General features: G+C 45.8%; 1 protein-coding gene across 1 annotated transcript in view; it reads left to right on the plus strand.

Moving 5' to 3' along the window:
- The first annotated feature begins 1,413 nt into the window (after nucleotides 1–1,413).
- LOC144688351 (elongation factor 1-alpha 2) overlaps nucleotides 1,414–23,683 on the plus strand; it is a 37,387-nt gene continuing 15,117 nt past the window's right edge. Inside the window, exons 1-4 of the mRNA XM_078554802.1 lie at nucleotides 1,414–1,506; nucleotides 2,281–2,467; nucleotides 9,595–9,774; nucleotides 11,333–11,629. Coding sequence (XP_078410928.1) covers nucleotides 2,324–2,467; nucleotides 9,595–9,774; nucleotides 11,333–11,629 — 621 coding nt within the window. The 5' untranslated portion in view covers nucleotides 1,414–1,506; nucleotides 2,281–2,323. The remainder of the gene's footprint in view (nucleotides 1,507–2,280; nucleotides 2,468–9,594; nucleotides 9,775–11,332; nucleotides 11,630–23,683) is intronic.

Here is a 23,683-nt window from a genome sequence, read left to right on the forward strand (position 1 = left end):
TCTGGGCTCTCGCTCGTTGCTGCAGAGAACAGTGTCAATCCCCCTCTCTATAGTGCCCCTACTACCACTACATTCCTGTTTGCTCCCTCTGCTTGAATGGCTTCCTGTACTATGGTGCCATGGCCAGTCTGCTCATCTCACCTTGCAGACCTCACCACACAGGTTGTAAGCCTGAATCCTGATTGACAATTGCAAAGCCTGAGGCTCCTCCACTACTGTCTGCTTGGTCCCTTTACCTGCCTCACTGACAGTCAAATCCTCCTGTCCCTCACTGCTGACCAAAACAGACGACCCTATTCTAAGAGGTGTGACTGTCTTCTGGAACAAAGTATCCAGATATTTCTCTCACTCCCTTATGTTGTGCAGTGTCTGCAGTTTGGCTTCCAGATCAATAATCCCGATCCGGAATTCCTCTAGGTGCTCACACTTCCTGCAGATGTGTTCGTCCTGGATCGCCTTGGCATCCAAAAGCTCCCACATTCCACAGCTGCAACATAACACCTGTCCTGCCATTGTTACTTAGGTTATTTAGTTAACTTAATTTAATTAGTAAATAATTAACTTAGAATAATTCCTATGTATACCACACCTCCTTCCCCCATGCATTGAATTCCCACATGAACCTAATTGACTACTCACTAGGTCTCCTGTCTCCTCGGAAGCCCCTTACTGAGCTTGCTATTCTCTACAACATACACAGGAGCTGATGTTCTCTACAATATGCAAATTGGCTGCTCTTCCCTGTTACATCCCTGTTACATACACAGAGGCAGCTATTCCTCCGAGTGTACACAGGGGCTGCCATCCCCGGTATTGTACACAGGGGCTGCCATCCCTGGTATTGTACACAGGGGTTGCTATCCCCTGTATTATACACATGGACTGCTGTCTCCTGTAATGTACACAGGGGCTGCCCTCCCCGGTATTGTACACAGGGGTTGCTATCCCCTGTATTATACACATGGGCTGCTGTCTCCTGTAATGTACACAGGGGCTGCCCTCCCCAGTTTTGTACATAGGGGTTGCTGGCCCCTGTAATGGACACAGGAGCTGCTATTGTCTGTAATATATACAGACACTGCTATTCTTTATAATATACACAATGGCTGTTAATCTCTATAATACAGACAGTGACAATATATACAATCTAGGAGCTGTCATTCTGTACAATATATACAGGGGTTGCTATTTGGTACAATATTTACTATGTGCCTTCTCCCTCTTTTGCCTCTGGCTTCTTTCCTCCTCCCCTATCCTATCTCTCTCCTCACCTCTTATTTTTCCTCATTCACCTTTCTCTCCCTCCTGCCTCTTTCTCTATCCATCCCCCCCCCTCTCTCTCTCCCTCTCTCTCTCTCTCTCTGCAGTGTGTCCTTTACCGCATTGCTGTAGGAGGGGAGGAGTGGGGGGAGTCTGCATTGCGCAGCGCCAACTCCATCCAGACACCGCCCTCCAGCCGCAATAAAAAGCAGCGAGAGGCAGCTCTGCTTCCCGGCAGCGGCGCAGGTAAGAGAGGGGAGAGGGAGCCGGGGTTACAGCGGCGGGGAGGGAGGGAGGGAGGGAGGGAGAAACCAAGCACAACAACTACACAGGACGCGGGTCAATAAATAGGACCCATTATTACAGAGAGAGGGATAGTGAGAGAGAAGGTGATAGATAGATAAAAGGAAGGAGAGAGAGAGAGAGAGAGGGAATGATAGAGAGAGGATAAGACAGAGGAATAGAGAGACAGAGAATGACAGGGGGAGAGGCAGAGAGAAGGATAGAGACACCGAGGCAGAGAGAGAGGGAGAAGGGCGCAGATACTATAAACCAATGATTAAATCAGCGATTAATACGGGGATGGCCAGCGGCTGGATGTGGAAATGCCGGGGATTTAATAACACTGACTAATTCCAGGCAAGGAAACAAATTTGACAGCAAGACCGAGACAGAGAGAGAGAGACAGAGAGAGAATAGAGAGAGAGAGAGAGAGAGACAGAGGGAATAGAGAGAACATTAATTGTCACTAGCGGGAGGTTCTGGAGTTATATTTAGAACTGGAATCGCCCCTGAAATAAAACCAGCTCCTTTCAAACACTCTCCAGCCCTGGATCGGGGTAGGTTTTATTTAACAGGTATTAATATTCTGTTAGAGTAAAGACTGAGGTCACTTTCTCAAACACTTCGAGGTTGCAAAATGTCACTAGATTTGGCCTGAAATGCTTTAACCTTTTAACCTTCCCCCCGGCCGGGATGATTTTTCTGTTTGATTTGTTCTCTGCTCCTGTTTTGCTGCAGTTTCCTCATCTTCATAGACACCTCCTCCCACTCACCCACCACCATGGGCAAAGAGAAGGTTCACATCAACATCGTGGTGATCGGTCACGTCGACTCCGGCAAGTCCACCACCACCGGACATCTCATCTACAAATGCGGCGGCATCGACAAGAGAACCATCGAAAAATTCGAGAAGGAGGCGGCGGAGGTAACGGAGAAATCCAGCAGCTCAATCCCATCCCAACCCCAGCTCAATCCCATCCCAACCCCAGCTCAATCCCATCCCAACCCCAGCTCAATCCCATCCCAACCCCAGCTCAATCCCATCCCAACCCCCAGCTCAATCCCATCCCAACCCCAGCTCAATCCCATCCCAACCCCAGCTCAATCCCATCCCAACCCCAGCTCAATCCCATCCCAACCCCAGCTCAATCCCATCCTAACCCCAGCTCAATCCCATCCCAACCCCAGCTCAATCCCATCCCAACCCCAGCTCAATCCCAACCCAACTCCAGCTCAATCCCAACCCAACCCCAGCTCAATCCCATCCCAACCCCAGCTCAATCCCATCCCAACCCCAGCTCAATCCCTTCACAACCCCAGCTCAATCCCATCCCAACCCCAGCTCAATCCCTTCACAACCCCAGCTCAATCCCATCCCAACCCCAGCTCAATCCCATCGCAACCCCAGCTCAATCCCATCCCAACCCCAGCTCAATCCCAACCCAACCCCAGCTCAATCCCATCCCAACCCCAGCTCAATCCCAACCCAACCCCAGCTCAATCCCATCCCAACCCCAGCTCAATCCCATCCCAACCCCAGCTCAATCCCATCCCAACCCCAGCTCAATCCCATCCCAACCCCAGCTCAATCCCAACCCAACCCCAGCTCAATCCCAACCCAACCCCAGCTCAATCCCTTCACAACCCCAGCTCAATCCCATCCCAACCCCAGCTCAATCCCATCCCAACCCCAGCTCAATCCCATCCCAACCCCAGCTCAATCCCTTCACAACCCCAGCTCAATCCCATCCCAACCCCAGCTCAATCCCATCCCAACCCCAGCTCAATCCCTTCACAACCCCAGCTCAATCCCATCCCAACCCCAGCTCAATCCCATCCCAACCCCAGCTCAATCCCATCCCAACCCCAGCTCAATCCCTTCACAACCCCAGCTCAATCCCATCCCAACCCCAGCTCAATCCCATCCCAACCCCAGCTCAATCCCATCCCAACCCCAGCTCAATCCCATCCCAACCCCAGCTCAATCCCATCCCAACCCCAGCTCAATCCCATCCCAACCCCAGCTCAATCCCATCCCAACCCCAGCTCAATCCCATCCCAACCCCAGCTCAATCCCATCCCAACCCCAGCTCAATCCCATCCCAACCCCAGCAGATCCCCTTCACAACCCCAGCTCGATCCCATCGGAAGCCCAGCTCGATCCCATCGCAACCCCAGCTCGATCCCTTCCCAACCCCAGCTCGATCCCTTCCCAACTCCAGCTCGATCCCATCCCAACCCCAGCTCGATCCCATCGGAAGCCCAGCTCGATCCCATCGGAAGCCCAGCTCGATCCCATCGGAAGCCCAGCTCGATCCCATCGGAAGCCCAGCTCGACCCCATCGGAACCCCAGCTCGACCCCATCGCAACCCCAGCTCGACCCCAACGCAACCCCAGCTCGACCCCAACGCAACCCCAGCTCGACCCCATCGCAACCCCAGCTCGACCCCAACGCAACCCCAGCTCGACCCCAACGCAACCCCAGCTCGACCCCAACGCAACCCCAGCTCGACCCCAACGCAACCCCAGCTCGACCCCAACGCAACCCCAGCTCGATCCCATCGCAACCCCAGCTCGATCCCATCGCAACCCCAGCTCGATCCCATCGCAACCCCAGCTCGATCCCATCGCAACCCCAGCTCGATCCCATCGCAACCCCAGCTCGATCCCATCGCAACCCCAGCTCGATCCCATCGCAACCCCAGCTCGATCCCATCGCAACCCCAGCTCGATCCCATCGCAACCCCAGCTCGATCCCATCGCAACCCCAGCTCGATCCCATCGCAACCCCAGCTCGATCCCATCGCAACCCCAGCTCGATCCCATCGCAACCCCAGCTCGATCCCATCGCAACCCCAGCTCGATCCCATCGCAACCCCATCGCAACCCCAGCAACTTCCGAGCAGATTCCCACCACAACCCAGCACAGATTCCCAGCATGTTCCCAGCAGGGTCCCACCAGCATCCCATACCAAACACATTCCCAGCGTAGCTTCCCAGCAGTCACATTCCCAGTATTTTTCCTGTGTATCTTCCCAACATCGCCTGAGCACAGCCCCAGTCCCAACACATTCCCAGCAGAGTTCCGGTCCCAGCAGAGTTCCGGTCCCAGCAGAGTTCCGGTCCCAGCAGAGTTCCGGTCCCAGCAGAGTTCCGGTCCCAGCATGGTCATAGTGCCAGCCCAGTGTCAGCAGAGTTTCGGCCTTGTACCCCTGAATATAGAATTTTTTGAAGTGTTGAGAAAGTAATTCCCGATTGTTCACAATATATTTATATATTTAAAGGTTTCCTGCCCTGCATTTTATTTTATGAAAAAGGATTTGCTTTCAGATGGAATGCAAACACCATTTAAAAAACATAGTTAGCCATGTGTGCCACAATTTTGTTGCCTGTTTCGCATCAATTCTCCGGGATTGCCCTGAAGTCTCCAGGGATGGAAGATTAATCTTCAGTACACAGCGGAAACTGGCGGGGGGGGAGATATCAGAGGGGGTGCTGACAAACAGCTTGTATTTTTTTTCTCATTTTCTTTATTTATTATAAAATGATTGAAGATGGGCTGTTTGATTGGGTGGGCAGTTAGAATTAGGAAGTTAAGCAATGAAACCTCCAGGAGTCTGTCCAATCAGAATTGCAAACCTGTCTTGTACTGTGTCTGGAACTCCACCCAATCAGCAAACTGGATAGCAACTGATGGCTTTTCTGACTGATCTGATTGGTCACATGGTGTGGTTTGCCATGGAGATGGGCAGACAAGCCAAGACTTGTACACCCGAGATGGAGCCCATTCTTTCAAATGGCTTCCGTGTACAGAACCTTGTTCCTACCATTGTCTCTTTCAGACTTGACCATTCAATGCTGTCCTGGCTGCTCTCCCATCTGTCACTCTCTGAAACTTGCAACAAGACCCTTTCACCCCCTGTGCTTGCTGATCTACGTTGTTTCCCAGTCTGGCCTCACCCCTCCCTATCTCCGTAATCCCTCCAACCCTACAACCGTTTGAGATCTCTACGCTTCTCCTATTCTGGCCTTCAGCATGTTCAAAATTTTAATTGCCATTGGTGGTTGTGCCGTCAGCTGCCTGGGCCTGAAACTCTGCAATTCCCTCCATAAATCTTCCCATCTCTCTACCTCCCTCTCCTCCTGAAAACCGACCTCCCCTCATATCTCCTCGTGTAGTTTGGGGTCAGTTTTTCTTTTGTTTAAGGCCTGACCAATCATAGTGAGTCAGCAAAGAAATGGATCCTGGAATGGGTCACCATGGAAAACAAGGACAACAACAATGTGTATTTATATAGCGCCTGTACCGTGGTAAAGAATCCCAAGACTCACAGAAGCATTATCAACAGCGTCGGTTTCTTTGCTGACTCACTGTGGTTGGTCAGGCCTTCCTCAACCCCTACTCTCCAGACACTTTGAAAATTTTAGTAGTCCAAGTATGATGGCCGGAAGGGTCAAATTAAGTTTAGTTATGAGTCGTATCAGACACTTGCTATTGTTTTTTTAAAGCTGATATTTTCAGGAATTAACTGTGAATGACGGACTTTAAAAGCTATGCCCATCAGATGCATTTGGGGCCTTAATTTCAGAGTGTTTCTCTCTGGCAGAGAATCAGCATTCTGTGCTTATTGCCTTTTCTCTTTCATTTGCTTATTCAATCTTGATATTATTTTAAAAATCCCATGAGCGATTCTTTAGATGCAAAGACCGTCAGGATGTGCGTTGGAAATATTTAGACATGACACAGAACACGCTAGAAGCTGAGAGACACCCACTGCTATCTCGCTGTCACTGTCCAAGGCTGAACCGCTCTGTTCGTAACCTTGGTGTCACATTTGGTCCTCACCTGAGCTTCTGACCACCTGTCTGTTTCAGCCCCGTGACTGCCTACTTCTACCTCTGTCCCGTCACTTTTTTCTGTTTCTGCCTCAGCTCATCTGCTGTTGAAACCTCACCCACGCCTTTGTTATCCCCAGGCTTGAGTATTCCAGTGCGCTGCAGCCTGGACTCCCGGCTTCCCACTATATAAACTGCAGCTTATTGAAAATTCTCCTGCCCTTGTCCCAGCTCACAATACGTTCCCTTCACACTGTCCCTGTGCCCCCTGACCTTCGCCTGCTCTAATATTCACTCTCAGCCGTGTGGTCATGCACAACGCTACGAAATAAATATTCAAGGCATGTCGATTTGGCTCTGGTGCAGAAACATTTCGATTTTAAAATTCTTTCAAATATCTCTATGGCTTCACTGCTCCCTCTCTTTGTAACTTCCCTCCCATGACCCTCTGACATTGCTACCATACCCCGTTAATGGGAAAGTAATCCAGGATCCTGGAGTCATGATCCAGAAATATGAGTTCAAATCCTGCCAGTCGGGAAATTTAAATTTTGCTAACTAAATAAAGGTGGAATAAAATGCTAGTCTTAGTAATGGTGATCATGAAGCTAATGGATTATCGTAAACGCACATTTGATTTGCCAAAATCCTTTAGAGAAGGAAATCTGCCGTCCTTATCCAGCAATGTAGTTGACTCTTAACTGCTCTCTGAAGTGGTCTAGCAAACCACTCAGTGGTATTCAAGAAGATGGCTCAGCACCATCTTTAAGGGCAAATAGGAATGGGCAGTAAATGCCAGTTTGTTTTATTACTGTTGCTATCAGGGAGTAGGGTGCCAACCCTCCAGGATTGCCCTGGAGTCTCTAGGAATTAAAGGTCCTGCTGTGAGGGATCCAGGAGAGAAAAAAAATCAGAGGGATATTAAAATAAATGAGTGCATCTTTTATCGTTTTCTTTGAATATTTACATTTATTGCTTACTGGGGATGAAGAAAAGGTTTGCATGACTAGGTGGCATGGTTAGAGGTGAGAGTTCATGTGATGAAATCTCCAGGAATGCACCCAACCAGAGTTGTCAACCCTATCAGGGAGCCATGGGAGTTTTGGAGGGAGGAATTGGAGTTTTTCCAAGAGTCATTGTCTCCTGTAGCCAACAGCAACAAATTGCATTTATAAATCACCTTTAATGTACGAAAATATCCCAGGGCGTTTCACAGGACTGGAATCACGCAAAAAAATTAACATTGAGACATAACTCAGGGCTGGTTAGGAAAGACGAATGCATTTCACCATTGGTCATTGCATATTGACTGTACTTATTGAAAAGAAAAATAAAGACTTAGATTTATCTAGCACCTTTCACAACCTCAGGATGTTCTAAAGCACACTGCAACAGTGTAGTCACAGTTGACAAAGAGAAAACACCAATTTTCACACAAGGTCCCATAAACAGCAATGATAACAACCAGATAATAATCCGTTTTAGTGATGTTGGTTGAGGGATAAATATTGCCCTCAGGACACTGAGAACTCCCCTGCTTTTCTTCAAAATATTGCCACAGGATATTTTTTAAACCCTGCAGCCAGGACCTTAGTTTAATATCTCATTAGAAAGGTAGCACCTTTGACAGTGCAGCACTCCCTCAGTACCACACCGCCAGCCTAAATATATGCCTGGAGTGGGACTCAAACCCACAAACCTTCCGATTCAGAGACCAGAGTGCTACCCAATGACCAATAGTAACAAGAGATTGGTAAGGTTGGGTCAATGTGTGATGCTGAAATACACCCTAGGTGTGTATCTTGCCAGAAATTGATCCATGGGAAGCTTGAATTTTCAATGATTCTAGATGCTGGAATTGGAGATTGTGAAAATTGCTCAAATTATTATAGACCTGGTGCCATTCACACTCTGTGTTGGACAAGGATTGCTCAAGATGGGGAATATCCCTTCAGAGAGTTGGATTCTGACATGTTCTATTGAAGGACCCATTTGTCAGAGGGAAATATTCAAAGTGATTAATGGTATAAGTGGAATCCACACTATTCTCTGGTTATGGCAGAGATGCTGAAAGGATTTCAGGTTATTAGCTAACTATATCTAACGCACTTGAACGTAGGGACAGGATGTGGCCATTTAGCCCCTCGGGTCTTGTTAAAGAGATCACTGCTAACCTGCAACCTAACTCTGCCTTTGCTCCATCTCGCTTAATATCTTTGGTTCACAAAAATCTATCAATCATCAATTTAAAATTAATAATTGATCCAGGAAATTGATAAATTTCCATTTGCAGAAACAAGTTCCAAACTTCTTCCACCCTTTGTGTGTTAAAGTGTTTCCTAACTTCACTCCTGAAAGGTCTGGGTCTAACTTTTAGACTATGGTCTCTATCCTAGACTCCCCAACCAGGAGAAACAGTTTCTCTCTATTGATCCATTTTGTCCCCTTAATGCCTTGAAAACTTTGATTAAATCACCCCTTAACCTACATTTAACACAGGGAAAGAGCATGTGACCTTTGCGTAGCATCAGGAGCTAGTTGCATTGAGTTGAGGTGTGGATGCTTGTGAGGGGAAAGGTTGGGAGTGAATGGTCCATTCTGCACTGTAGGAGTGAGAGAGTCTGTAGTAGAATCGATTTGAACTCTGGTACACTGAGGGACTGTTTTGACAAGATTGGACACAACATTGTGACTGATGACTTGGATCAGCAGAGTGGGCAGTAGGACCTACAGTCCTAGTGTCACCATCAAACCCAGAAGCAGTTGATTCGAAGGGAAACCAATTAATGGCTCCGTTCCACTTCAACAATCACTTTATTTCATCTGCAATGTGTGGCCCAAATGGGCAGCAGCAACAGATTGTGCAAAGGGAATTGGAGTAACACTTGAAACAGAAAGAAATGCATGGCTATGGGGAAAGAGTAGAGGAGTGGGACTAATTGGATAGCTCTTTGAAAGAGCTGGCACAGACACAATAGGCCAAATGGCCTCCTTCTGTGTTGTATGATTCTACATTAACAGTGTTTTGTTGAACTTTAATAATCTATTAAATACTTCTCTTCTATTCAGCAGATTGGTTATCCACACACAGTTCTAAAAGATGGCAATTTTGTTATAGATTCTTAACAGATTAATGATGCTCCTAAGAATACAATAGTCTGTAATCGTTACAGAGCATTCACATTGAAAATCGTCTCATCTCTCTCCTTGCTCAGATGGGTAAAGGTTCCTTCAAGTATGCCTGGGTCCTGGACAAACTGAAGGCTGAACGAGAGCGAGGGATCACCATCGACATCTCTCTGTGGAAGTTTGAGACACCAAAGTACTACATCACCATCATTGATGCTCCTGGACACAGGGACTTCATTAAGAACATGATCACTGGAACCTCTCAGGTCAGTGCGAAGTTTTAGGAGGACAATGTGTATATTTTCAAGCATGGAATGGAGATATTTTATTTCCCTCCTGATTTTCACCCACTCCCAGTAATATTTGTAAATTAGTAGACCATCCCAAGGACCTCCATAGGAGCATAATTGGACAAAAAAGCCAAAGGAGGAGACATTAGGAAAGGTGAATGAAAGCTTAGTCAAAGAGGTCGATTTTAAGGAGCAACTTAAAGGAAGAAGCATAGTAGATAGGAGAAGGTATGGCCAGGAATGGTTGCATGAAGGAAGTAGGGGATGGTAAGAGGTTAGAGTTGGAGGAGCGCAGTGTTTATGGAAGGTTGTGGGTGTAGTTCTAAGGTCAGTAGTAACCTTATGAGCATAACCAAAGTGACTGTTCTCTGTGTACGTGTAGCTAGTGAGTACAAACAGACTAATGGTTCATAGGGGGCTTCACAAACAAGTCTAATTCTATCTTGTGACAGACACATACCCACAGTTCCCTGCAGGCATCACTAATTGCAACTAGGAGTGAACTTTGGCTGACCTTTCTCAATTCCTAACCCAGTGATGCTGCATCCAATTATTGAGCCGTGTTTACTGTATGTGGGTGTAGCAGCATAGTGGTTATGTTACTGGACTAGTTACCTGGAGGCCTAGGCTAGCAGTCCAGTAGAGCTTGAATTCAGACCCCATCGTGGCAGCTTGAGAAGTCCAAATTAGTTTAAAAAAGATCAAAATCTAATAAAAATAGGTCTTGATGGAAGCTGTCAGATTGTTGTGAAGGGAACCCCTACTGGTTCATTAATGTCCTTTAGGGAAGGAAAACTGCCCGGCCTTACCCATTCTGGGTCTTTATGTGACTCCAATCCCACATCAACATGGTTAACTCTTGTTTCCCTTCTAGCCAGAGAATGGTGAGAATGTGGAACTCGCTACCACAGGGAGTGGTTGAGGTGAATAGTATAGAAACATTTAAGGGGAAGCTGGATAAACACATGAGGGAGAAAGGAATAGGAGGAGATGTTGATAGGGTGAGATGAAGAATGAGAGGAGACTAATGTGGAGCATTAACAGCAGCAAAGAAGGTGATATGAGGGCCAAACACCAGAGTGTTAAGCAGTGCTTTAGAGGAACAGAGTGAGATAGTGAGGCAGAAAGGTTTTGGGAGGGAAATGCAGAGCTTAGGGCTCGGGAATCTGAATGCACGGCCACCAATAGTAGGGTGAGGGGAGTGAGGGATGGATAAGAAGCCAGAATTGGAGGAGTGCAGAGACCTCGGAGGGCTGTGGGGCTGGAGGAGAGTACAGAGAGGGAGAGGCAAGGTCATGGAGTGATTTGAAAACAAGAATGAGAATTTTAAAATTTGAGGCAATGATGGGCCAGGAGCTAGTGTGGGTTAGTGAGAGTGCAAAGGTCAGTGGTTAGTGAGCACATGGATCAGGAAGCACAGGGATCAGTGGGCAGAGGGTGCAGGGGTGTGAGGGAATGGTGGTTAGTGAGCACAGGGCTCAGGTAGCATGGGGTGATAATTTTGGTTGATGACTCTGTCTCTCTCTGTGTCCAGGCTGACTGCGCTGTGCTGATTGTGGCTGCTGGTGTTGGTGAATTTGAAGCCGGTATCTCCAAGAACGGTCAGACCCGTGAACATGCGCTCTTGGCCTACACACTGGGTGTGAAGCAGCTCATCGTGGGCATCAACAAAATGGACTCCACCGAGCCCGCTTACAGCGAGAAGCGCTACGATGAAATTGTGAAAGAAGTCAGCGCCTATATTAAAAAGATCGGCTACAATCCAGGCACTGTCCCATTTGTGCCAGTGTCTGGTTGGCATGGCGACAACATGCTTGAGGCCTCACCCAACGTGAGTAAAATTCAGCTGTTACCACGCGGTGTTCACGTTTAGTTTTCTCTCTCACTGGCAGCAAGGCCTGAAACTCCTGATCTGAGTCAAGATATTTTTCCCTAACCTTTTCCTCTCCTGAAGAGGTTGACTTGTGCTGGGCTACGATTCTCTGAGCATCGACTTGTGTTGGTCTAAATTTCCATGATTGTGAACCATGTTGGGCTACAGCTCCAAAGGCACTGTCCCTTTTTGGGACACAGTTCTATGGGCACTGCCCTTTGTTGGGTTGTCCTGCTTATTTATATGTGTGTGAGGGTTCGATGGTGGGATGGGAATGTAAGGCAGACTATTATGGGTTTAGAGTGCATCTGTGTAAACACTTGGAGTGTGGTAAATAAGGTTGGTGAAATGCAGGCACAAATAGCCACATGGGATTATGATGCAATTACAATAACAGACATCTGACTCAACATAGGGGAGGAGTGAACATTTACAAAGTATTTGAGCCATAGAATGGTAACAGCACAGAAAGAGGCCATGCAGATTCTCTGCAAGGGCAATTTAGCTGGTCCCACTCCCCTGCAACCATGCAAATATTTTCTCTTCAGGTGCTTACCCAGTTCCTCACATGGCTGTTGTTTCCTTTGCCATTCACCTTAATCTATGTCCTCCTGGTTCTCATCTCTTCCGCCAATGGGAACAGCTTCTCCCTATCTACTCTGTTTAACACCCTCATGATTTTGAACACCTCTGTCAAATCACCTCTTAATCTCTTCTCTAAGGGGAGCAGTCCCAACTTCTCCAATCTTTCCATGTAACTGAAGTCCCTCATCCTGAGAAACGTTCTTGTAAAGTTGTTCTGCACCCCTTCCAAAGCCTTCACATTCTTCCTAAGGTGGAGTGCCCAGAACTGAACACAACACTCCATTTGAGGCCGAACTGGTTTATAAAAGTTATTCATAACTTTGTTGCTTTTTATACCCTCTGCCTCTATCCACAAAGCCCAGGATCCCGTTTGGCTTATTACTTTCTCAACCTGCCCTGCCACCTTCAATGGGGTTTTGAAAGATGCCATATAAATGTAAATCCTTTATTTAGGAAAGGAAAAATAGGGGGTGGGGTGGCAATATTGATCAAAGACTGGAGAGGGATGATTCATTTATGGTTCAAAGACAGAATCTGTTAGAATTAAGGAATAGGGCAACTATTTAAGCTGCTGGCTGTAAAAACCACCAAATAGTGGGAAAGTGATAGAGGAGTAAATTATAGAAAAGAGTTTTAGTGTAGTGATAATGGGGGACTTCAATTATCCTAATAAGTGTGAAATAATAACAGTGTAAAGGCCAAAGAGGGGAGGAATTTCTGAAATGTGTCCAAGAGAAATTCCCTGATCAGTGGCTTGGGTCTTGCAGCTTCCCCATGGTGGGTTTCCCCATGGTGTGGCCAGAGAAACATTGAAATCTCCGTTCACATTGGTGGGATTGGAAGATCCCGCCATCGTGAGGGGCTGGAAAAAAATTCCGGCCAATGTGTTTCCAGCCCAATAAGGAAGGAAGCAGCGCTGGAGAATGAAGGGAGGCACGTTTCAGTGCAGGAGCATTTGGGGTAACAGTGATCAGAATACTATAGACACATAGGAACAGGAGGAGGCTATTCAGCCCCTCGAGTCTGTTCCAACTTTCAGTGAGATCATGGATGATCCACAACCTAACTCCACATACCTGCCTTTGCCCAATATCCCTTAATGATTAGCAACAATCTAACAATCTCAGATTTGGAATTAACAATAAATCTTACATCAATTGCCATTTGTGGAAGAGAGTTCCAAACTTCTGCCACCTTTTGTAAGTAGAAGTGTTTCCTAATTTCACTTTTGTTTATATTTTAAATCCCCTAGTCCTAAACTCCCCAACCAGTGTCCCATATGTTCCATCAGTTCCCCTTTATATCATGAAACTTGCAATCAAATCCCCTCTTAACCTTCTAAATTCCAGGGAATGCGACCATAGTTTGGGTCATCTCTCTTTGTAATTCAACCCTTGGAATCCAGGTCTCATTCTGGTAAATGTCTGCTGAACTCCCTCCAAGGCTGGTATATCCTTCCTAAGATGTGTTGCACAGAATAGCTCACAGTAACTCCAAGTCTAACTAGGGCTTTGCATACTCATAGCATAACATCCCCCCCTTGTAGTCTAGTACTCCAGGTATATAGGGCCAGCATTTGATTCACCTGGTTCTTTTCTGTATATGTTCAAGACATTTTAATGACCTCTGTACCTGGACACCTCCGCACCTTCCCCCACCCCACCCCCCCCACACCAAGTCTCTTTGGGCCTCCACTGTTTCTAGCTTTTCACCAGTTAGAAAGTCCCCTGTTCTGCCATTTTTTGATCCGAAGTGGATGGCTTCATATTTGCCTAAATTGAAATTCATTTGCCACAGTTTTGCTCATTCATTTAACCTATCATATCTCTTTCTACTTTTATCTTCCATCAACGCTGCTTACCATGCCACCTGTGATTACATCATGCTTAGATTTGGCAACATGGGTTTTTATCCCATCATTTAAGTCATACATCAATACAGTGAATATTTGAGGTTCGAACACAGATCCTTGTGTGGCATCACTAGTTACATCCTTCTGATTAGAGTGCCTGCCCGTTATCTCTACTGTCTGAATCCTGCCTCTCAGCCAATTTCCTAAACAGGTCACTAATTTGCATTCAATTCAATGAATTTTAACTTTAAAAGGTGTTGCTGAGAAAAAGAGATTTTTTTTGTTGAAGCTTTTCGTCTTGCACTCATCAGGACAATTTGCAAGAAAATACCAATGTCAGGGGAACAACATATTTATACTGTACGAGAAGAGAGTGCTGATTGGTTGGCAAGTGGAATATGATTGGTAGAGGAGAATGCACCAGTTGATGGTGACTGGTAGTTAACGGCCAAGTATTGTTTGAAATTTAAACCAGGCAGCTTGACCCTGATTGGTCAAGGCATTGCCCTGTGGAGTGAGCTAGCGATACCTATAAATATGTTACATTAGTAAATACATTAGTATTTTCTCACGAATTGTCCTGATGAGTGCGAGACGGAAAGCTTTGACAAAAAAAGCTGCTTATTTCAGCAATACACAAGCTTTGTACTACCAAACAACTACATGTATTGGATAGGAATGGAAAAGGATGAGGCAAAATCCAATGTGGAAAATATGCATCAAGAGGAGGGTTAATTTCAATAAGTTGGAAAGGGATCTGGTGATGGTGGATTTGAATCAAAGATTGGCAGCTAGAAGAGGAAATGAGCAATGGGAGGCTTTCAAAGAGGAGAACGTTTAGGAACAGACTAAACATATTCGCACAGGGTAGAAAGGTATCCAAAGCTAGAGCTCCCTGGAATGTTAAGGATAGAGAGGTTACAATGAAACAGGAAAAGGCAGCTTACAAATGTCCTGTTCATCATTCAGTAAAGAACCAAGCTAAATACAAAAAATACGGAGAATACAAAGAAGGGAATAGAAGGGCGAAGAGGGCATTTGAGAATAGATTAGCAGACAATGTAAAAGAAAACCAAAGCCTTTTCTAAGACTGGTCAGATGAAGGGTGAGGCCAATTAGGGACCAAAATGGATCTTATGGAGACCTACGGCATTGTGAGGTACTAGAATGAAATGAGTGCTTTGAACCTGGTTCACTAAAGAAGTAGCAGTAACATTTCCTCTTCTAGCTGCCAATCTTTGATTCAGATCCGCCTTCACCAGATCCCTTTCCAATTTATTGAAATTAACCTCTTGTTGCATATTTTCACATTGGATTTTCCCTCATCCTTTCTCCATTCCTATCCAATACCTATAGTTGATTGGTCATACAGAACTTCAGTGTTGCTGAAAAAAGAGACTTTTTTTTGTCAAAGCTTTTTGTCCTGCATTCAGGACAATTCGCAAGAACACCAGTGTTAGGGGAAACAGCATATATATACTGTAGTGACATCAGATAGGACGAAAATAGATAAATTTGAGCTCCTTAAAAGGCTGGAGATGCTCAAAGACGGGATGCATTCTAATTTGCTGAGGGAAGTAAGGGTGGAAATTACAGGGGTCTCGCACAATCTTTCAATCCTTCTTGTCCTCCTTGGATGTGGGAGTGGTGTTAGAGGACTGGAAGATTTTAAATATAACAACCTGGCTTAACAAAAAAAGAGGAGAGGGTAACTAGAGACCAGTCAGGTTAACGTTGTGGTGGGAAAATGTTTAGAGACAATAATCCAGGACAAAACTCATATTTTTTCAAGTGCCAATTAATTACTAAATGAAAGCCAACATGTATTTGCTAAAGGGGAATCGTGATTGACCAATTTTATTGAATTCTTTGATGAAGTAACAGAGAGGGTTGATGTTGTTTACATGGACTTTCAAATGGGGTTTGATGAAGTGCCACATATTAGAGTCTGTTAGTAAAGATTGGAACTGTGCTGATATAAAATTGTCTAAGGGACAGGAAGCAGAGACTTGTGCTGAATGGTTACTTTTCAGGCTGGACTATGCAGTGGTGTTGCAATCACTGCTCTTTTTGTTAAATATTAATGATCTGGACTTGGGTGTACAGGACATAATCTCAAAGTTTGCAGGTGGCACAAAACTCAGGAATATAGTCAGCAATGAGGAGGATAGTAACAAACTTCAGGAGGACATAGAAAGACTGGGGAATGGGCAGACAGATGGCAGATGAAATTTAACACGGAGAAGTATAGTGGAAGCAGAGGATTGATGGTTTGAAAAGGAAATTGGTTGGGTACTAGAAGGAAATAAACTCGCAGGGCTGTGGGGATAGGGTGGGGGAAGGGGACTGACTGGATTTCTCTGCACAGAGCCGGCATGGACTCGATGGGCTGAATGGCCTTCTTTTGTGCCATAATGACTCTGACTCCATGACACTAAAAAGTGTAAAGTGATTAACTCTGATGGGGAGAACGAGTAGCGGCAATACAAACTAAATGGTAAAGTTTGAAAGGGGCCCAGGAACAGAGAGACCTGGGGATGTATGTACACAAATTGCAGGTGACAGGACCTGCTGAAACTGCTGTTAAAAAGGCATTTGGGATCCTAGGCTTTATAAATAGAGGCATGGAATAGAAAAGCAAGGGAATTATGCTAACCCTTTAGAAATACTGATTAGGTCCCAGCTGGAGTTCAATTGTGTTCAATTCTGGGCACCACACATTACAAAGGATGTCAAGGGTCTGAAGAACAAACAGAAGCGATTTACTGGAATGGCTCCAGGGATGAGGAGAGACTTGAAAGTGAGGCTGTTCTCTTTGAAGCACAGAAGGTTAAGGGGAGATTTAATAGTTGAAGAGTTTTGATAAAGTAAATAAGGAGAAACTGTTTTCAGTGGCAGGAGAGTTGGTCACTTTGGTGAGACCACACCTGGAATACTGTGCGCAGTTTTGGTTTCCATATCTAAGGAGGGATATAGTTGCATTGGCGATGGTACAGCGAAGGTTCACCAGACTGGTTCCTGGGATGAGCGGGTTGTCCAATGATGCAAGGCTGGGTAAATTGGGCTTATACTCTCTGGAGTTTAGAAGAATGAGAGGTGATCTCATTGAAACATACAGGATCCTAAAGGGATTTGACAGGATAGATACTGAGAGGTTGTTTCCCCAATTGGATGTAAAATACAGACTGTAGGGATCATGGATATGTGCTCTAATTGGCAGGATGTGACTTGGGATGCTCCCACGGGATCTGTACTGGGACCACAGCTTTTCACTATATCTATGAATGACTTAGATGAATGAAACTGGAGTTGAATATCAAAATTTGCTGACGACACAAAGTTAGGTGGCACAGTAAGTCAAGCAGCATGGGAGCAGAAAATTGCAAAGAGGCACTGACTGATTAAGTGAATAGGCAAGACTGTGGCAGATGGAGTATAATGTAGGAAAGTGAGATATCATCCACTTTGGACCCAAGAAAGAAAGATCAGAATATTTTCTAAATGATCAGAAACTAGGAATTGTGGGTGAACAGAGAGATTGAAGGGTCCAAGCTAGGGAGCAGGTACAAATATAAGGTAAAAGGCTATTGTAATGTCCTTTATCTCAAGGGGGTCTAGAATACAAAGGGGTGGAAGGGATAGGGTTATAAGTGATCTTGTCAGTTCCCATTTAGAGTAATTACATTCGGTTTTGGGCATCACACCTCGAGAAGGATATATTAGCCTTCGTGGGGGAACAGCTAAGATTTACCAGAATGGTACTGAGGCCAAAAGGGTTAAATTATTTGGACAGATTGCATAGACTGGACTTGTATTGCCTTGAGTATAGGAGATTCAGGGGTGATCTGAGCGCGGTGTTCAAAATAGTAATAGGATTTTGATAGGGTCCATGGGGAGAAATTATTTTCTCTGTTGGGGTAATCAAGAATAAAGGGGCATAACAGTAAAACTGGAGCCAGGATGTTCTCAGGAGTGATGCCACTTCTTCACACAAAGGGTAATGGAAATCTGGAACTCTCTCCCCCACCTCAGAAGGTATTGGATGCTTGGGATCAGTTGGGGCTTTCAGGACTGAGATTGCTAGATTCTTGTTGGGTATGGGTATTGAGGGGTATGGAGCAAAGGTGAATAAATGGAGCTGGGCATACAGATCCATTGTGATCTGATTGAATGGTGGAACAGGCTGAATAGCCTCCTCCTGTTCCTAACACTTCACAGCGCAGGAGATGGAAGCTGATATTTTGTGGTGTGTATTTACTCACTGACATGAGGAGTTGCCTCACCCTTGTATTTTTACACATGTAGAGGGTACATCACAAATGGCATGTATATGAAAGAGCTGAGCCAAGTGCCCATAGATGGGATGAAGCATGACCATCTTTATTTTTATCATCCCAGGAATCTCACAAATGTCGTCAGTCATCCCGTGACATCTGAAACCAGCTTTTCCTCTCAGCAGCCTGATCTTCTGACTTAAAAGTTCTCGAACACTAATGGTAGTGGATTAAACAGCAAAGCCAGGACATTACTCAGCCAGCCAGCTTTGTAGTACAACTCAACCCGGCTTGCTGTCCGAAATGGACGCACACTGTCGGGTGGTGGTTGTAAAAAGATGAGGCCTGATAGCTCAGGTGCAACCACAGGGAACGTTCCAGAATCTTGGCTCCCGGGCCAACCTGTCATTCGATCAGTTTCTTTTCTCTGAAAATGTCAGCAGATCCTCCTCTAAAGAAAGACTTGCATTGATATAGTGCCTTTCACGACCTCAACACATCTCAAAACTGCTTTACGGCCGGTAAAGTATTTTTGAAGTGCAGTCACTGTTGTAATGTAGGACACACAGCAGCCAACTTCTGCACAGCAAGCTCCCACAAACAGGGATGAAATAATGACACCGTTTTAGTGATGTAAAGTTGAGGAATAAATATTTGCCAGGACACTGGGGAAAGCTCTCCTGTTTTTCTTGGCAATAGTGCCAATAGGGATGTCCACCTGAGAGGGCCTTGGTTAATGTCTCATCTGAATGATGGCACCTTCAACAGTGCAGCACTCCCTCAGCACTGCACTGGGAGTGTCAGCCATGGTTATGTATTCAAGTGCCTGCTGTGATGCTAAACCATCACCTTCTGACTCCGATGTGAGGGCAGTGCTCACTGACGTGAAGGACTTTGATGGAGTAAATAAGGAGAAGCCAACTGACAGACCGGTAAAGACAAAAATTTAGGCTAATTGGCAAAAAAGGAGGGGAGATGAGGAAGTTTTTTATGCTGTTACGCCCTGGAATAATAGCTCCTCCTGTTCTGTATTATTACTGCCTGAAACAGACAGGTGCTTTAGAAACCTGGCCATTGGCTCCTTTCAAATGATGCTGGTATTAATGGCACGGACTCCCCACCCCATTCTGAGGCAGTTATTGTCTCTTTAAGGCTGTGCGAGTGGGAGAAAATTGTCCCCACTGCCTCGACCCACAGCTGTAGGAGGGAGAGCAAATTTTAAAACCAAAAGCTGCATCCATCTTTGAATTCTGTCACAATATTTTTTTTTTTTACAGAAGAATGAGAATTGACAGGAAAGACCCGTTAGAAACCTCAGTCGGAGGCTGGGTCCGAGCTGGAAAAAGGACTTTGTTGATTTGGAATGAAATGTTCCTGATATTAAATCACCCGGGCTTTAATTAGCTGTGGAAATCATGCTCTTTCTTTCTGCATTGGGAATGGAAGACAGAGTAATTAATTAGAATGCAGTTTCATTCTTGAGCTCAAGCTGATGGTCAGTTACTAGGGCATTGTTGACTGTTGCTGAGTGTCTGCTGTTCACTTGATGTCAGGACTGCGCGAGAGAGAGAGAGAGAGAGAGAGGGAGAGAGAGGGAGAGAGAGGGAGAGAGAGAGAGAGAGAGAGGGAGAGAGAGAGAGAGGGAGAGAGAGAGAGGGAGAGAGAGAGAGGGAGAAGCCATTTTGTGTACACGGAACTTCTCCACACGAGAAAAAGCCTGCTTAAAATGGTCGCTCACACCTGACACCTTTTAATTCCACTGAGTCACCCATCCCCCTCGCATTGCAAAACACGAGGGAAATAAGAGATCGGATTGTGGGTGTCTGATATCAGCCTGTCAGTAAGATATTTCTGTAATGAAAGGAAGGAGCTAAAAGCATCTTGTGGCCTACCCCTGTGTGAAATGGCTAAACAATTAGATCTGATTCCAGATGATTAATGTCACCACTGATCCATTTTTAAACTATCTTGGTTTTCAGTAGGGCATCCAAAATTTTTAGCCGGATACCAAAGAGTCCGGGCTAAATAGATGCTTTCTTGTCTCTAAGTGTGTCTCATGGATAAGGAGAGATCTCACTCAGTATGGGTATTCATTAATTCTTATTTTCAGAAAAATAAACATAAGAAATTGGAGTCTCATCCTGATGGGAAATATTGGCCAGGACCCTAGAGAGAACTCCCCCAGTGCGATTCTTATACTGCGGGATCTTTTTGCATCGACCTGAGAAGACAGACAGGGCCAAAACAAAGGCAAAAAATGCTGGAAAAACTCAGCAGGTCTGACAGCATCTGTGGAGAGAAAGACAGAGTTGACGTTTCAAGTCCGTATGACTCTTCTTCAGAGCTAAGGGGAAATAGAAATGTGGTGAAACATATACTGTTTGTTGGGGGGTGGAACAGGTGGAGCCCGATAGAAGGCCAGCAATAGGTGGAGGCAAAGGAGACATTGCAAAATATATCATAAACAAAAGGTCAAAGGCTTGTTAATAGTGCTGGTGCTGGCTAAGGGAGGTGCTAATGGTGACAGTAAGAGTGGAAAGCAGAATGTGATAATGGCAGGACCAGGGTAAACACCCTGGAAAGTGACAGATGAGCCTAGTGGGGGTGGGTTGGGGGGAGAGGAAGGTGGTGGGAGAAAAGATCAAAAATAGACTAAAAGGTGGGGATAAAACAATGAATAAAAATGGAAATAAATTTAAAAAATAATATTAATGAAAATAAGTGGGGAAAAAAGGGGCGAGGATGGAAGAGAGAGTTCATGGTCTGAAGTTGTTGAACTCAATATTCAGTCCGGAAGGCTGTAAAGTGCCTAATCGGAAGATGAGGTGCTGTTCCCCCAGTTTGCGTTGAGCTTCACTGGAACATCGCAGCAGGCCAAGGATGGACATGTGGGCTCATGCCCTGCTCTCTTGCCCACATGTCCGTCCTTGGCCTGCTGGATTGTTCCAGTGAAGCTCAACGCAAACTGGGGGAACAGCACCTCATCTTCCGACCAGGCACTTTACAGCCTTCCGGACTGAATATTGAGTTCAACAACTTCAGACCATGAACTCTCTCTCCATCCTCGCCCCTTTTTTTCCACTTATTTTCATTAATATTATTTTTTAAATTTATTTCCATTTTTATTCATTGTTTTATCCCCACCTTTTAGTCTATTTTTGATCTTTTCTCCCACCACCTTCCTCTCCCCCCAACCCACCCCCACTAGGCTCATCTGTCACTTTCCGGGGTGTTTACCCTGGTCCTGCCATTATCACATTCTGCTTTCCACTCTTACTGTCACCATTAGCACCTCCTTTAGCCAGCACCAGCACTATTAACATGCCTTTGACCTTTTGTTTATGATATATTTCGCAATCTCTCTTTTGCCTCCACCTATCGCTGGCCCTCTATCCAGCTCCACCTGTTCCACCCCCCAACAAACAGTATATATTTCACCACATTTCTATTTCCCTTTAGCTCTGAAGAAGAGTCATACGGACTCGAAACGTTAACTCTGTCTTTCTCTCCACAGATACTGTCAGACCTGCTGAGTTTTCCCAGCATTTTTTGTTTTTGTTTCATATTTCCAGCATCCACAGTATTTTGCCTTTATCTTAAGACAGACAGGGCCTCAGTTTAGTGGTCTTATCTGAAAGATGCTACTGTCTGACAGTGTAGCACTCCCTTATTACTGCACTGGTCAGCCTGAGCTATGCAGCCAAGGCCTCTAGAGAGGGGGTCTAAATGAACCCACAAACCAAGACAAGCATGCTACTCACTCACCCACAGCAGGTGCACTGTACAGTCCCTCCCTCTGCAAAAATGCAGGTTTCCTGCTTGGTGTCCGGTGTATGTACAGAGTTTTTTTCAATCTCTCAAGGGATGTGGGCGCGCTGGCTAGGCCGCATTTATTTCCCATCCCTAATTGCATTTGAGAAGGTGGTGGTGAGTTGCCACCTTATACCACTGCAGTCCATGTGGTGTAGGTACACCCACAGTGCTGTTAGGGAGGGAGTTCCAGGATTTTGACCCAGCGACAGTGAAGGAACGGCCGATATATTTCCAAGTCAGGATTGTGAGTGACTTTGAGGGGAACTTACAGGTGGTGGTGTTCCCATGCATCTGCTGCCCTTGTCCTTCTAGATGGTGGATGTTGTGGGTTTGGGAGGTGCTGTCAAAGGATCCTTAGTGAGTTTCTGCAGTGCATCTCGTAGATGGTACATACTGCTGCCACTGTGCATCACTGGTGGAGGGAGTGAATGTTGAAGGTGGTGGATGTGGTGCCAATCAAGCGGGCTGCTTTGACCTGGATGGTGTCAAGCTTCTTGAGTGTTGTTGGAACTGCACTCATCCAGACAAGTGGGGAGTATTCCATCACACTCCTGAATTGTGCCTTGTAGATGGTGGACAGGCTTTGGGGAGTTAGTGGGTGAGTTACTCTCTGCAGAATTCCCAGCCTCTGACCTGCTCTTGTAGCCACAGTATCTATATGGCTAGTCCAGTTCAGTTTCTGGTCAATAGTAACCCCCAGGATGTTGATAGTGAGGGATTCAGTGATGGTAATGCCATTGAATGTCAAGGGGTGATAGTTGGATTATTATTGTTGGAGAAGGCCATTGCCTGGCACTTGTGTGGTGCTAATGTTATTTGCCACTTATCAGCCTAAGCCTAAGTCTAGGCCTTGCTGCATATGGGCATGGACTGCTTCGGTATCTGAGGAGTCGTGAATGGTGCTGAACATTGTGCAATCATCAGCGAACATCCCCACTTCTGATCTTATGATGGAAGGAAGGTCATTGATGAAGCAGCTGAAGATGGTTGGGCTGAGGACACTACCCTGAGGAAGTCCTGCAGTGATGTCCTGGAGCTGAGATGATTGACCTCCAACAAACACAACCATCTTCCTTTGTGCTAGGTATGACTCCAACCAGAGAGTTTACCCCCTGATTCCCATTGACTCCAGTTTTGCTAGGGCTCCTTGATGCCACACTCGGTCAAATGCTGCCTTGATGTCAAGGGCAGTCACTCTCACCTCACCTGCTGTCAGCCAAGTTGTTTTTGGGAGGCAAAAATAAGAAAATGTGAATGGGATCATTCCCTCCAATGTAATCTCTAGGACATGGGCATTCAGCCTGGGGGAGTTTGGCGCTGCCTTATCCACTATCAGGCCTCAGATTCTTGACCAAACAGATAATTGAAACACTGAGATTTGTGTCTGGTTTATTCTGCCTCGTTACCTGGTCCCACTTGTAGCAGCAAGAGCGGACACTTAAAAATGGCTCAGTACCAGTGGAAAGTGAGGGGAGGAAATATGAATCC

Source organism: Cetorhinus maximus, chromosome 13 (assembly GCF_964194155.1).
Source record: "Cetorhinus maximus chromosome 13, sCetMax3.hap1.1, whole genome shotgun sequence".
Lineage (NCBI taxonomy): Eukaryota > Metazoa > Chordata > Chondrichthyes > Lamniformes > Cetorhinidae > Cetorhinus > Cetorhinus maximus.